At 40.4% G+C, this 16,642-nt stretch overlaps 1 protein-coding gene across 2 annotated transcripts in view; it reads left to right on the forward strand.

The window, feature by feature from the left end:
* Positions 1-16,642, forward strand: part of AGPAT5 (1-acylglycerol-3-phosphate O-acyltransferase 5) — a 114,062-nt gene that overhangs the window by 18,072 nt on the left and 79,348 nt on the right. For both annotated transcript variants that reach the window (XM_067532032.1, XM_067532031.1), the window contains exons 2-3: positions 11,917-11,986; positions 15,889-16,004. In XM_067532032.1, the coding sequence (XP_067388133.1) occupies positions 11,917-11,986; positions 15,889-16,004 (186 nt within the window). The remainder of the gene's footprint in view (positions 1-11,916; positions 11,987-15,888; positions 16,005-16,642) is intronic.

Here is a 16,642-nt window from a genome sequence, read left to right on the forward strand (position 1 = left end):
GGATCCTGTGGTTGTTTGAAGAAGAAGAGTGCTGGTAGCTTGTGTGTGTGTTTCTCTGAACTCTTTAACCCTTAATTGTTCTCTATTTCTTTCCCCCCTATGGACAGGAGAGGAGAACAACCCTGCTATTGTTTCTATACTTCCATTTTCTCCTCCTCCCTAATTGCCATTCCCAGTATACTTGGAACCTTCTGTAACTTTCTGATTGCACAGTCCACCCTTTTGTTCTGCAAAAACTTTGTGCTGGAATAGCAGCAAAGAGGAGAATGCTGTTACTCATTGCATATTTCAATGTGCAGCCACCATCAAAAAAGCTAACAGAATCTTAGGAATCATTAGGAAAGGGATAGATGATAAGACAGGAAATATTATATATTATATATGATATTATAATATCATATAATATGATATGCCCACACCTTGAATACTGCATACAGTTCTGGTCACCACAGCTCAAAAAAGGTATATCTGAATTGGAAAAAAGTACAGAGAAGGGCAAGGAAAAATGATTGGGGGTATGGAACTGCTTCCATATGAGGAAAAAATAAAAAGACTGGGTCTGTTCAGCTTGGAAAAGAGATAATTGAGGAGGGATAAATATAATACAAGTCTATAAAATCGTGAATGGTGTGGAAAAAGTGAATAGGGAAGTGTTATTTACCGCTTTGCATAATACAAGAATCAGGAGTCACTCCATGAAATTAACAGGAAGCAGGTTTAAAATTAACAAAAGGAAGTACTTCTTCACACAACACACAGTCAACCTGTGGAACTCGTTGCCAGGGGATGTTGTGACGGCCAAAAGTATAAATGAGTTAAAAAAAATATTTAAATGTGTTTATGGAGGATAGGTCCATCAATGGCTATTAGCCAAGATGGTTGGGAATGCAATTCCATGCTCTGGGTCTCTGAACCTCTGACTGCTAGAAGCTGAGTCTGGATGACAGAGGAAGATCACTTGATAAATTGCCCTGTTCTGGTCACTTCCTCTGCATCTGGCATTGGTTACTGTTGTAAAACAGGATACCAGTTTATATGGACCATTGTTCTGACCCAGTATGGCCATTCTTATGTTCTTATCCAGTTTCCTTTTACATTGGGAAGAAGTCTCTGCAATTAACACTGCAGCCAGTTGACCTGCTGGGACTGACCTGCTGGGCTCTTCTAGTATGTAATCAGTGTGCCTGCTTATACCATTTTGCTGATGTGATAAACCTCTCCACGGAGCCTTTGTACCTATGATGTAATTAAGAGACCTGTTTTATTTTCTTTAGCATGTGTGGGGTTTCCTATGTACAAAGCTTTCTTTCTTCTTCTTCTTCTTCTTCTTTAAATCTTTGCCTAAACGAAATAATCTCACATATTCTGCTAATCATAGAAGCGTAGGACTGGAAGGGACCTCAGTAGGTCATCTAGTCTAGTCCCCTGCACTCAAGGCAGGACAAAATAATAACTAGACCATTCCTGACAGGTATTTTTCTAACCTATTCTTGAAAACCTCCAATGATGGAGATTCCACAACCTCCCCAGGCAATTTTTTCCATTGCTTAACTACCCCAACAGTTAGGAAGTTTCTCCTAATATCCAACTTAAATATCCTTGCTGCAATTTTAGTCCATTGCTTCTTGTCTTATCCTTAGACGTTAAGGAGAACAATTTTCACCCTTCTCTTTGTACATAAACAGCCTTTTAGGTACTTGAAAACTGTTATGTCCTCCCTCAGTCCCCTCTTCTCCAGACTAAAAAAAATCAGTTTTTTTCAATCTTTCCTCTTAGGTCATGTTTTCTAGACCTTTAATAATTTTTGTTGATCTCCTCTGGACTTTCTCCAATTTGTCCACATCTTTCCTGAAATGTGGTGCCTAGAGCTAGCCACAATACACCAGCTGAGGCCTTATCAGCACAGAGTAGAGGGGAAGAATTATTTCACATGTCTTGCTTATAAATCTCCTCTGATGCATCGGAGAATGATATTCACTTTTTTTGCAACAGTGTTACATTGTTGACTCATATTTAGCTTCTGATCCTCTATAACCCCCAGATTCCTTTCCGCAGTACTCCTTCCTAGGCAGTCATTTCCCATTTTGTATGTGTACAATTGATTGTACATTACTAAGTGGAGTACTTTGTGTTTGTCCTTATTGAATTTCATCCTATTTATTTCAGCTCATTTCTCCAGTTTTTCCAGATCATTTTGAATTTTAATCCTATCCTCCAAAGCACTTGCAACCCCGCCCAGCTTGCTATCATTTGCAAACTTTATAAGTGTACTCTCTGTGCCATTATCTAAATTGTTTATGAAGATATTGAACTGGACTAGATCCAGGACCAATCCCTGCAGGACCTCACTCAATGTGCCCATCCAGCTTGACTGTGAACCAATGATAACTACTTTCTGGGAATGGTTTTCCAACCAGTTATGCACCCACCTTATAGTAGCTCCATCTAGGCTGTATCTCCCTAGTTTGTTTATGAGGAGGTCATGCAAGACAGTATCAAAAACCTTACTTAAGTCAAGATATACCACATCTACCACTTCACCCTATCCACATGGCTTGTTACCCTGTCAAAGAAAGCTATTAGTTTGATCTGTCATGATTTGTTCTTTACAAGTACATGTTGATTATTACTTACCACCTTATTATCTTCTAGGTGTTTGCAAATTATGTGCTTGATTATTTGCTCCATTATCTTTCTGGGTACGGAAGTTAAGCTGACTGGTTTGTAATTCCCCGGGTTGTCCTTATTTCCTTTTTTATAGATGGGCATTATATTTGCCCTCTTCCAGTTCTTTGGAATCTCTACCATCTTCCATGAATTTTCAAAGATAATTGTTAATGGCTCAGATATCTCCTCAGTCAGCTCCTTGAATATTCTAGGATGTATTTCATCAGGTCCGGTGACTTGAAGACATCTAACTTGTCCTAAGTAATTTTTAACTTGTTCTTTCCTTATTTTAGCTTCAGATCCTACCTCATTTTCACTGGTGTTCACTGCGTTAGCCATCTGATCGCTACTACCGTATTTCCCCATGTATAAGACGCTCCCATGTATAAGACGCACCTTAATTTTGGGGCCTGAAATCTGAAAATAAATGTATTACGGTACATCACCGGTAAGTACCACTGTATAAGACGCACCCAGTTTTTAGACCCCAAATTTTTCGAAAAAAGGTGCGTCTTATACATGGGGAAATACGGTAACTTTTTGGCACTTACGCTATTTCCACATTTTCTGTTGTTGTCTTTCCCTCTTCATTAGTCAGTTAGCATCCTGCATCTGTGACCTGACTTAACTGGTGTTTTGACAATGACCAAACTAATGTTTTAAAAATGGATGAGCTAGACTGTAGGCAGCAAGTCATATTACATAGACTATGAGCAAGGCTTTGAAACAACCAAAACTGACTAACGGAGAAACTAGCATAAAAGTCAGGGTGAAAAATACTTGTATCGCCATGCTCTGACAAATATACAGTTGCAATTTAAAGGCTAAAACAATTTTGTAGTGCACTTTCTATATTATCAATCAGATGTCTGTTTAATAAACTTAGCTCACTACATCTCTCTTTCTTTTAACTTATTTTCCTTTCCTGGCTTCACTGTGCAGTATTGTCTTTAATATTTTTTTCCCCTTCTTCTCCAGTTGCCACAATCTCTCAAAAGAACATACTCTTCTTACTTATGCCGTCAGTCTCTCCCACTAACGTACACTTAAGGCTTAAACCCTTTTACCTACTAGGTAGAAAATTAAATTTACTAGCCAAAGTTTGATATGAAAGTCTGGATTGAAGGTGGGAGGTGTTCTCCAGTGTAACTCCCAGTGGCCCAGGCCTCCTCTCCCCATCTCAAGCTGTTGGGGTGATAAGACTAACCAGTTCATTTTGTTGCAGCTTGGTAAAATTACAAGCAGCACAAAGGAGGCTGGGGCTGTTTGTTTGCGGACTTCAGAGGACAGTACCGCATTGTTTACATTCATTTCACTTTGCAACCATAAATGTTAGGCACTCTTGATAGCTTAGGTAGACTAGAAGTTGAAAGCATTTGCTGCAGAAAGCTTCCCATATTCATCATAGACAAGTGGATTTTTCAAGCTCTATCTCTGAGTATTAGGTAGTGATTTCAAGAGCCCCAACCAAGAGCACCTGCATCTGTTTGTATACCGATTAAGTGTCATAGCTAATCCACCATGGTGAATGAAATTACAATTTTTTTTATCTACTATGGATTATATTAGACTGATTTGAAGCGAGATTTTTATAATGTACTTTCTAAAGACATCTTTTAAGGTCTTTGTGAGGCGCTACAGCAGAACTTGCTAAGGCAAGAGTGTAATATATCTGTTCAATAGAATCCTGGAAGTCTCCGCCAGTCCTCCTCCAGTCCAGGAAAATTCCAGGCACTGAAAACAAAAGTAATCCTTCCAAAGGAGTAGTAAAACATGAGTGACAAGCTTCTCAACTGTGACCTGCTGTGCCCCTCAATTCAGACCTGGAGAGATCTCTTAGTGAGAAGGTGGCCCTGTAGTTTCCATCAGGTTATATTTGCCAACAAGGTTAACAAGGGCAATAGTGGCTTTTATGATGTAGTTTAGGTACAGTTCCTAGCGGACGAGTGTCTAATATTCAGTTCACTAAGGCCACCAAACAGCTGTCAGATGGTAACACCTTTTGGTCATCATTGAATTGGGCCAAATTAAAATTAGTGACCTAGAAGTGAAACCCATTACATCCTGTTAACGTGAGCTATCCTGTCCCTCAAGACTTGACAGTATTTGGATCCTCTCTTTTTCATTTATACAATAAAGGAGAGGAAAAAGGCTGGAAGTCTTCTCTTCAGTTCAAAACAGAGTATAGATTTTATATAGCTAAACAATGTATCTCTTTTATTAGATATAGCTGTATTTTTGATTAACGTATGCCTTGAATAAATGAATTTTTGTGGTTATTTACATTGAAAAACTATTATGGAAATGGAATTCTCACTTTGAAAAAAATCTATTTAGAAAAAGCTCTGTGAAGATGCTTTTCTGAACTGTGATTATAAAAAATAAGTTCTAGGGAAAGATCCAGCCCTTTAGAAATAAATAATTGCAGGATGCTATCTTGGGAAACAATACTGTTTGTTTTTTAAATTCATTTATCTAATTTATTGGTCATGCGGAAACACTTTCAATTGTGTGTCTTAGTGCTGGCATGGGGTTTTGAGAAAGGATGGCACTTTAGCTTGTTTTTTAAAATATTTGTTTCCACTTGATTTTTCTGTAGTGTATTTGTCTTTTGTTGTACAAGGTTAGTGGTAATACACAATTTTTTTCTTGTTCTTATTCTTCTTCCTAGACTTAAATGTTGTGAAATAGCTGATACTTCTCAGTGACCTTCTGCATGAGTGTTTGTTTCAAAGAGATGGATTTAGATATAGTTTTCCCTCCCCCTTTGAAGTATTTTTTTTTGCTAGGAAGCATGCATTAGAACCAGTGCCCATGGGTGTGAAAAAAGTAGCTTTTAGAACCAGGTGTAACATTGTTACAGGCACATAAATATGAAATTATCTGGAGGCATGTGTAATTCTGTGGGCAAGATGATATAAAATTAAGGGAGGAGTTCATAAAAAATCCACAGAATCATAATTTCTATGGTGACATCCTCTGCATCATGGCAGTGGGGACTTGCTGCCTCCCCAGCTCCCAACTTCAGGTCATCTTGTTAGTGGAAATTTTGATAATACAGTGTCATCAGAAATGAGTCAACTTGGGTATCATTCAAAAGCTGTTTCTCCCAGCAACACAATGGCACCAAACATGGCAAACTTAAACAATTATGTAAATATATATTTGAGAAAATTTTAAAAATCAGCATTTCTGTAATGATACTTTGACATTGGCATGTCAAACATGCAGCCCTCACAATGTTAGATTATGTCCCTTGACTGACTGTACTTTGTTATAAGCTAATGCTTATAATAAGATACATGATTAACTTTTTAATGTTACAGATTACTATAAATGGAAGAAGTACTTCAGATTGTTCCAAAAAAAAAAAAAGGCAGTTCAGTGGTATTATCAGATTTATTTATTTGGTTATTTACATAACATACAGTACAGTATATAACATAATTAATTACAATCACTATGTAACTTACTACAAAATCCTTGTTTTTACTTTGGGCTTGGTGATTTTTAGGCATCAGTGGAGAGATGAACAGTATTAGAAGTCGCAGCAGCGTGTATACACTACGCTGTTTGCGCAGGTCTCCTGCGTTTACACTGAGCACTCTTAATTTGAATTGCAAAGCAGTGCAATGTGGGTAGCTATCCCGCAGTGCAACTAGCCGCGGTGGCTGTTGGGACGAGTGTCATCGTCTCATGATGCAATGCTGCTTCCTCCTCCCTTCTTTCTCCTGCCCCCTCCCCCCGACAAACAGGAAAAGTATTTTCGCACCGTTTTTTTCCTCCCTGCGCTCGCCATTGCTGCAGAGACATGGAGCCAGCTCAACTCTGCACTATTATTGTGAGCGTTACAAATCCATCGCGGCTTATCATTGAGTATTTTCAAAGTAGAGCAAGAAGCCGAAGCACACACAACAGCGGTGCCACTGAGGCTGCCTTGCTACAAGCCATTGAGCAGAACAATTCCCGATTGCTGCAGGCTGTAAAGAATCATCTGCAGTCCGTGGAGCACCGTTTCTGGTGCCGTGAAACAAGCATAGACTGGTGGGACTGCATCGTTATGCAGCTGTGGGGTGATGATCAGTGGCTGCAAAACTTTCGTATGCGAAAGGCAACTTTCCTGGAACTGTGCTCGGAGCTGGCCCCATCCCTGAAGCGCGTGAATACTCGCTTGAGACAAGCTCTGACAGTGGAGAAGAGAGTCGCCATTGCCCTGTGGAAGTTGGCAATCCCCAACTGTTACCGCTCGGTTGGGAATCAATTCGGAGTCAGTAAATCTACAGTGGGCACCGCCATGATTCAAGTATGCACGGCCATCAATAGACGACGTCTACGAAGGGTAGTGACTTTGGGAAATGTGCAGGACATAGTGGAGGGGTTTGCCACGATGGGGTTTCCAGACTGTGGGGGGGCCATTGATTGGACGCCCATCCCTATCTTAGCACCTGTCCACCTAGCAACCAAGTACATAAACCGCAAGGGGTACTTTTCCATGGTCCTGCAGGGGCTTGTGGATCACAGGGGTTGTTTCACCGACATCTGTGTGGGGTGGTCTGGGAAGGTGCATGACGTGCTCGTATTTCATAATTTGGGGCTGTTCTCTAATATACAGGCGGGCACTTTTTTCCCAAACCAAAAAATTCAAATTGGGTGTGTGGAAATGCTTATAGTGATCCTGGGGGATCCTGCTTACCCCTTGCTCCCTTGGCTAATGAAGCCCTACACCGGTCACCTTGACAGCGACAAGGAGTGTTTTATTAAGAGGTTAAGCAGTTGCAGAATGGTTGTAGAATGTGCCTTTGGGCATTTAAAGGGTAGATGGAGGAGTCTCCTCCCTAGGCTGGACGAGATTGAGAAGAACCTCCCTTCTGTGATATCTGCATGCTGTGTTCTTCATAATGTGTGTGAAGCGAAGGGTGAGAGGTTCCCTCAGGGTTGGGCAGTAGAGGCAGAAAGACTGGCTGCCAATTATGAGCAGCCAGATGCCAGCAGTACGCTGAGAGCTAACCACGGAGCGCTTTGCATTAGAGAAGCTTTGAAAACCAGGTTCTGCAATGAGATGCAGGACTGATTTCTGTTCCTGTATGTTGTTTGCCTTTGGTGAAACCATCCCCCTCCCCACCCCAATCGATATCTGTATCCGCCAAATCCCTCCAGTACAAAATATGATTTAATAAAGAAACGTGTTGAAATGATTCTTAACTTTATTTATGAACATTCAAGTCATGGGGGAAGTGTTCATTCACTGTCTCAAGGAATAGGGGGGTAGCTTGCTGGCCAGCTCTCAGCGTGGCCACTGCTGCTTTCTGCTCGCCTCCACTGGGGTGGAGGCGAGCACATAATGCAGCCTGGCCAGTCTCCTCAGAGACTGGCTGGGTCAGGGGGAAGGGGACGGGCATCAAAGCCCTCGGTTGAGGAGCATTATGGAGGGGCTGCAGCATGACTTTGTCCTTCCTGCACTCCTCCTGAAGTTCCACAAGCCTCTGCAGCATGTCTGCCTGGTCCCGCATGATTTGCAGCATCTCCTGCGTGGTACTGCAATCACACTCCATCATTTCTCTGTGAGTCTCCCTGTCCATGTCCATATTCTGGGGCAAGGTGAGCTGCCACACTCTTTGCTCTGTCTCTGCAGCCGCTGAGGCATTCATGAGCTCGCAAAACATGTCATCTCTTGGTTTTGTTTTTTTTTCCTCTTTCTAATCCGCGATAGTCTTTCCGCAGCATTTCTTGAGGGTGGGGCCAAGGCCGAGGTGTCTACAGAATGAAAAAAAAATAACAAGATAGCCACTGTTAGCATAGTGAAGAAAATGATACAACTGCAACAATGTAGACAGTAATGCCCTGCTACAATGTAGACAATAATTCTCATGTAGTGCGCAGGGCAAACACAGAGCCTCATTCCATTCCTGACGTCCCAGAAGGGTCTGCTCGCTGTGCCCTTACAGAGTGGATCTGAGGACATCATGGTGGTGGTGGAGGGTGGGAGTCTCTGCTGCTATTTTAAACCCTGACAGAGCGGAACTGTGGAAAGCGTTGGGGGGGGGGGGAGGAGTCTCTGCAGGTATTTTAAACATGCGCGGTGCGCCCTTACACAGAGGCACTGCGGACATTTGGGGGTCGGGGAGTCTCTGCTGGTATTTTAAACCCTGACAGAGCGGAACTGTGGAGAGCGGGGGGGGGGGGGGAGGAGTCTGCTTACAACAAAGATTTGCTGCACTCAGCGGGGTACCAGCAGTGTTCCGCCATGATGCAGGCTCCCTTGATGCAGCAAAGTATCCTACCGTGGAGGGAGGAACAAAGCAGCCTTCCCCTGAAAACTTTTGCGAAGGATAACAGATTACCTAAATGAAAGTTTCCATGAGATACCAACTGATGATAAATGTAGCATTACTCACCGCATAAATAAACTGTTCCCTGGGTAACCCCCCAGTACAGTCACTGAAACGCCTGAAATCCCCTTCGTGCTCCCTCCCCCCCCAATCCAATGTAAAGCGACAGAACTGCAAAGAAGAAAATAAACTCACCAGATGTGCCTTCCCTGGGATCGTTAGTGCTGTCCTGTGTGCAGCTGGACTGCTCTGGGGTCAGGAATATGTCCTGACTTTCAGGGAGAACGGACAGCACACTCTCATGCACCCTGCTCTCCTCAGCCTTCTCCTCCTCGTCCACGGAGTCCTCATCATTGTCCATGGACTGTGACCTAGTGGCGGTATTGATGCTGTGTGGTGGCACCGTGGTGGGATCGCCACCGAGAATTGTATGCACCTCATCATAGAAGCGGCATGTTTTGGGTGAGGAGCCAGAATGGCTGTTAGCTTCTCTGGCTTTCTGATGTGACTGACACAGCTCCTTGATCTTCACGCAGCACTACTGAGCATCCTTCTTGTGTCCCTTCTCCAGCATGCCCTGGGATATCTTCCCATAAATGTCCAGATTCCTTTTGCTGGCTCTGAGCCAGAACGGACTCCTCGCCCCACAGCCCGACGAGGTCTAAGACCTCTGGTCGACTCCATTTTGGAGCGTATTTGGGCTTTGCAGTAGCCATGCGGAGAACAGTGACAAAGTTCTCTCCATGCTGGCATCACAGGAATTAAAAATTCAAATCTTCCCGGGGCTTGAGGGGAGGGGACATTTCCTGGTAGCGTGACCACAGAGCAGCACAGCGCGACTGTCCAGAGCGGTCAAAAAGGGGCATTGTGGGATACCTCCCGGAGGCCAATACATTCCATTTAAGTGAAGTTGTGTCTACACAGACACTAAATCGAATTAACAAATTTGATTTAGGCGCTACGCCACTTGCAGAGGTGGTCTTATTAAGTCGATTTTTGAGGCGATTTATTTCGAATGAACAGTGGTGCCAGTGTAGATGCAGGTGTACGTAGGTCGACGTAAGTGACTTTACGTCAACTTACGTCACCAGTGTAGACCAGGCCCTAGTTACATTCAATATGGGCAAACAGAGGACAGTCGCAACCAGTAATATATATTTAGTGCTTCAAAAAGGCTATTTTCCTAAAATTGAGGGAAATTATCAGTAAAATTGATTGGGAGAAAAAAATCTAGACAGAAAAATGTGAATGAAAATTGGCAGTTTCTTTTAGAAGTTTATCAGATGACCAAAAAGCATGATACCAAAATCAATAAAGAAGACCTCTTTGACTAAAAGCCCACCCTGGTTCAATGCTGAAGTAAAGGCAGCAATTAGATATAAAAGATATATATATAATAAATGGGAAAAAGGGAAAAGAGGTAAGTCAATATAAATTAGAAGTTATGAAATGCAGAAAATTGATAAGGAAAGCTAAAGATAGCAAGGAAAAATCCATGGCTGGCAGGGAGAACAGCAATAAGAAGGGAGGGGTGTGTGTGTGTGTTTGTTTGTTTGTTTGTTTTATAGAGTTCATTAGGAACAAAATTAATCCAAACAATGGAAGAGTTCCATCACTAAATGTTAGTAATGATGCAGAAAAGGTGGAAATGTTCAATGAATATTTCCGTTCTGTATTTGGAAAGAAGTGGGATGATGCACTCATATCGTACGAAGATTAAGTACTTTCCAGTCAATTTAGTAACAGAGGAGGTTGGTAGACAATATCTACTAGGAATAAACATTTTTAAATCAACAGGCCCAGATAATTTGCAGTCTAGAGTCCTAAAAGAGCTGGCTAAGATATATGGCCCACTGATGTTAATGGGATACCAGGAAAAATCTAGAAACTGGAAGAGTGTGAATATTCTGCCCATATACAAGAAGAGGATCTGATTGTATCTTAAATAGCAGTGAGTCTGAAAAAGGTCTGTGGGTCACACTGGACAAACAAATCAACATGAGCTCCCTGTGCAATGTTATGGGAGAAACGGCTAATGTGATCCTTGGGTGTATAAACAGGGGAGTAGAGAGTGGAGTAGGGAGGTGATTTTTACCTTTGTATAAGGCATTGGTGAGGCATGTTGTGGAATACTGAGCCCTGTTCTGGTGTCTGCATTTTTAAAAAGAATATTGAACAATTAAAAAAGGTGCAGAAAAGAGCCACAAAAGTGATTTGAAGGCTAGAGAGAACATCTTGCAATGAGAGGATTAAAGAGCTAAATCTGTTTAGCTTATCAAAAAGATCAAGGGTTGACTTGATTGCATAAATACATTCATGGGGAGAAAATACCACTAATGTGCTCTTTAGTTTAGCAGAAAAAGGCATAACAAGAACCAATGGCTGGAAGCTGAAACCAGACAAATTCAAACTGGAAGTTAAGCACAAATTTTTGACATTGGGACACACTACCAAGGGAAATGGGGATTCTCCATCTCTTGATGTCTTCAAATCAAGACTAGATGCTTTACTGGATGATATGCATTAGTCAAACACAGGTTATTGGGTTCAATATAGGGGTAAGTGGGTGAAATTTTGTGTAATCTTAGGAGGCCAGATTAGGTGATGTGATGGCCCTTTTTTGCCTTAAGCACTATGAATTTATGATTCACATGGGCATAAGGATCTGCCTGGATGGATCCAGTTGCAGGTTTGAGACTAAAATAAGGAAATGTCTTTCTTACTTCAGGAGCAGTGTATAAACATTGCTCACTTTTTGGAAATAGATTGTACCCATTATGGGTCTGGATAAGATCTCATTCAATTAATGGTGGTAACTTGCTGAGAAGTTCTATTGTTTATTAGTAAGCTTTTTCATTGTATTTTTATTAATTGAAGTAATGAATGTAAATAATGAAGTAATGTTTTATTTCTTTTTTAGATAATAATCTATGGGGATTTGCCAAAAAATAAAGAAAATGTAGTATACTTATCAAATCATCAGTGTACAGGTTTGTATCATTTTTTTTAACTAAATGGTAGAAAACAAAATCTTAAAGCTGTTGGGTATGTAATTTTAGAAAGAAATATTTTGCCTCAGAATAATTATTTTTAGTAGAGATACTAAATATGTTTTAGCTAAATATCTGTAGTATTTATGTAATCAGTATTTTTTTTAAGAACAACCTTGGCAACAAAGTATCTGGAAAATGCTCTGAACAGTATGTGTATCAAAGTTAAAGATACCAGAATTAGTACTGTTTTTCATACACACACATTGATTCTGATTAAGATAATGACATTTTTAACAAAAAGTCACCTTGAGAGTGTGTGTTAGGCACTTATTTCTTAAATAATTTCTTAAAAGGACAGTGTCACAGTTTGTTAATGCAGATTTTTAGCTAATATGAGTCCAGACAAATATAACCTTCACAAGAGCACCCGTGCTTTACATTTCTGTTGGTGTTTCTGGACCTGAACCTGCAAAGCATCTTTGCATATGATCCTACTCAGCAAGAGTGCAGTTAATAAGAATTGAGGGCAGTTGGCATCCTGTAAGGTTCAGCCCTATCTGTACAGACCACAAAATGTAAGTTAGAATATTTAAACTCTAAAACCAAAATGTTCCCTTATCCCCTACTCTTAGGATGCAGCTAAATTCAGCGAGAGAAACTCCTGAAATTATTTCCTCTCTTAAGCACCCTTAAGGATGAGGCCCTGAGTACCTTAATTTCCATTTACTTCAGTGAAGGCACTCGGCACCTTGGAGGAATAAGTCTTTTAGTCCAATCTGCTGTGTATTATAAGGTAACTTGATCCAGCTTTGCTTGTCCAAGTTTCCTTATGTCTGGATTCCTCTACAGGGAAGACAGATACCACCTGTAACTCAAGGATCATGGTTCAATTTTCTCTGTGCTAAACATTTGATAGGGTCTGTGCACCTCAGCAAACAATGGTTGTTGGAGTGAGAAATCCCACTGAAAACTAGAGCTAAGAATTAGTACCTAGAAACTTACGGGCTTTGTTTTAGCTTTCCTCAGAAGAGGTAGATGTATATGGGGGTGTTGGTATTTGATTTATGTGATGCTGCTTGTTAAAGAGGTGAGCTGACAATGTTGCATTTTGTTTTTGTAACTTTAAAGGATTGGTTGGATGTGTATGAGAACTTTTTATTTATTCTAAATTGAATGAAAATAAATGAATTAATGAAACTGTCTACGGCATAGTGTTTGGGCAATGATCAACAGTCATGATACTATTCCTAACTTGTTGATCAATGTCAAATCTGGAAAAGTCTCATCCATCATTTCAATTCTATAGCTCTCCTAAGTGCCTCCATTAGGCAAAAGCCCAGGAGAAGACAGTCTTGCACTTTGCTCTGAAGATCAATGGAAACTGGGTTTGGCAAACTAATGAAGGCAACAGGTCCCAGAGCTGAGGACCCTCCACTGGAGTGATGCCACTTTACTTCTTTAAAAAGTCTGTTCTTGCTTTAGATAAGTGTTTTTTGCTCTTCATCATTGGTCTTTGCAGCTGATCTAAAAAGCAGCATTGGAGGAGTCCAAAGGGGAAATCCATGGTGTCCTCAGAGGAAGGGGTCATAAAGAAGGAAAAACTAAATGGCAAGGAAGTGGAGTGGGTCTCTTAAGCTTAAATAGGGACATACGAAGTAGGGGATTTTCCAGGTTTGGAGAAAGGGAAAGTATATTTTTCATACATGATATAGAGAACTAGTAACCTAAAACAAAATTTCCTGTTAAATTGGGTGCATCTGATAGCTCTTTGCTAGCAAATTGAAGAGTCAAAAGCCTAAATGCAACAAATTGAACTTGCAGTTGATCAAGTGAAACTGGAAAACAGGAAAGGCCCCTTTAAAATATTTTGACTATAATGTTCAACATATTAAAATAAGAAGATTGTCATCAAATGTCTGCTTTCCACCTTTTGGACATGTAAGAAGTTGCCAATAGAGAAATGGATTCTGATGCATGGTTTTCAGAAAGATCTAATTAGTGTATGCATGTGTGCACACACAAAATGTTGTGTGTCATGTAAGGTTGATGCAAACAACATGCCGAATGCAAATCTTCAACAACAAAGAAACAAAAAGTTAAGTAACAGTACATACCGTCTATTCCTCCATCCAGAAAGATATATCTCACCACTAGCACAACCACTGTATACCACAGATAGTGTCGACTTCTGGACTCCTCTTCTGCGCGCCGTCTTCACTGCACTGCGCCGACGGGAACCGCGTTCCCGTCAATGCAACTCTATGCCACTTGCGAAGGTGGTCTTAGTATGTCGATTTCTGGATTGACTGAGCGGGTCTTCACTGACCGCTCAGTCGATCCAGAGAAATTGATCTGACGGCAGCAATTTTGCCACCGTCAGTGTAGCCGTAGCCTAAGTCACTGCATGCATAAAGTTATGCTTGTGCAAAATCAGCCCCTTAATCTTTACAGGTAATTGATGGCAAAATTTCAGGAATCATGAAGTTTTTGGATCTGAAACTAAATTGTTTTTTTTCTTGTTAAAGATGTAGTGAAGTGCTATCCCTTGCAGAATTTTCTGTATCTAATATAGAGATATGTGAATTTGTAGCATCTTTTAAGAGAGTTAAATGCTGTAATAAAAATAACTTTTATTAAAAAGTTGTCTCTTAACAAAACTTTCTAATGCTGAATAAACACTCAGAATTCAAAATGATCTTGACAAACTGGAGAAATGGTCTGATGGAATTCAATATGGGCAAATGCAAAGTACAACACTGAGGAAGGAATAATTAGTTGCACAAATACAAAATGAGAAATGACTGCCTAGGAAAGAGTACTGCAGAAAAGGACCTAGGGATTTTAGTGGATCACAGATTAAATATGAGTCAACAAGGATTGTTGTAAGCAGGTCACAAGAAGTAATTCTTACGCTCAATTCAGCACTGATAAAGCCTTACCTGGAGTATTTTGTCCTATTGTGGGCACCATGCTTCAGGAAAGATGTGAACAAATTGGAGAAAATCCAGAGGAAAGCAACAAAAACGATTAAAGATCTGGAGAACATGACCTATGAGGAAAGATTGAAAGAATTGGGGTTGTTTAGTCTGGAGAAGAAAAGACTGAGCGGGGACAAGATAATAGTCTTCAAGTACATAAAACATTATAAAGAGGAAGGTGATAAATTATTGTTCTTACCCACTGAGGACAGGACAAAAAGTAATGGGCTTAAATTGCAGCAAGGGAGATTTAAGTTAGATGTTAGGAAAAATTGCCTAACTGTAAGGATAGTTAAGCACTAAAACAGATTACCTAGGGACATTGTGGAATCTTTGTCATTGGAGGTTTTTAAAAACTAACAAATGTCTAGGATGGTCTAGACCTTTGTTTCTCAATGGCCAGTCTGTGGACCAGAACCTGTCCCTGAGATCTCCCTGACACAGTTTAGGAAGGCAGCAAGCTGGTCCCTGGTATCAAAAAGGTTGAGAAACACTGATCTAAACAATACTTAGTCCTGCCTCAGTGCAGAGAACTGAACTAGATGACCTATCAAGGTTCCTTCCAGTCTTACATTTCTATGATTCTATGAAACTAAAAAACAAAAAACACCCACCTCTTGGAGTGAAATATTTAAAATTATGAATGAAGAGGAGTAATTGAACTGTGAGAAAAGTTGACAAGGAAGTAACAAATAAACATGATTCTGGAAAGATTTCTTAGCATTGCCATTGAAAAAGATCAGTCATCTTGAGTGTTTGCTACATGTTTTTTTTTCCTCTCGTGAGGTTTCTGTTATTATCAGAAGCATAATGACTGTTTCAGAAGCATTTTAATGCTATCCTGTGTACAAAATGTTTTGTTTCCTTTGGGACATTTGAGGCCTAGTGTGACTAAAGAGTTCTGGGTTTTTGTCTTTGCAGTTGACTGGATTGTTGCAGACATGTTGGCAATCAGACAGAATGCTCTTGGGCATGTCCGATACGTTTTGAAAGATGGGTTAAAATGGCTTCCTTTGTATGGGTGGTATTTTTCTCAGGTAACTCTCATTTGTTTGTTTTTTCTTGCTGTTTGCACATGTAGCGCAAAATTTATGATCTTCTTCAATGTGTATTCTAATACTTATTATTAAAAAGGAATAGTAATGAGTCAAAATTTTCTTGGTGAGCCTTTATTTTAACAAGAAAATTGCTTGTTCTCATTCAGACGGGTGTAAATTAAAACAATTATCTAACACTGATGGAAAAGACAGCTGTTTATCAAAGAATCCATTCAGCTTTTTTAACTAATATTTCTGAACTAATCTTTCTAATGAAGAAAATATTGTCTTTTAGAGTATTATTAGAATTAAAATCATGGGGCAAAATGTAAAGCTGATATCTATCTTGAGTTCCTTGATGCTTATTCTGCCTTTCAGATACTTATGTATGTGTGCTTGCCAGTGTGTAAGAGACTGAATCTCCTTTCATCCTTCTGTAAATTGTGGGTAATTTCATGAAGTCAGTGGAGTTACAGAATGGTCAGGGTCCTCTTATATTGAAGGTGTCTGTGCAGATCTCATGACACCAATAACGGCCTAGAGCCTCTGCACAATTATCTAGACCAACCCCTCCTGCATGACAGTAGTTACTAAAGGAGCCATGCTAACACTGGCTGGCATTTCCATAGCTTCACAGT

This window comes from Emydura macquarii, unplaced genomic scaffold (genome assembly GCF_026122565.2).
Source record: "Emydura macquarii macquarii isolate MOO-44397 ecotype Brisbane River unplaced genomic scaffold, CSIRO-AGI_Emac_v2 contig_3238, whole genome shotgun sequence".
Lineage (NCBI taxonomy): Eukaryota > Metazoa > Chordata > Testudines > Chelidae > Emydura > Emydura macquarii.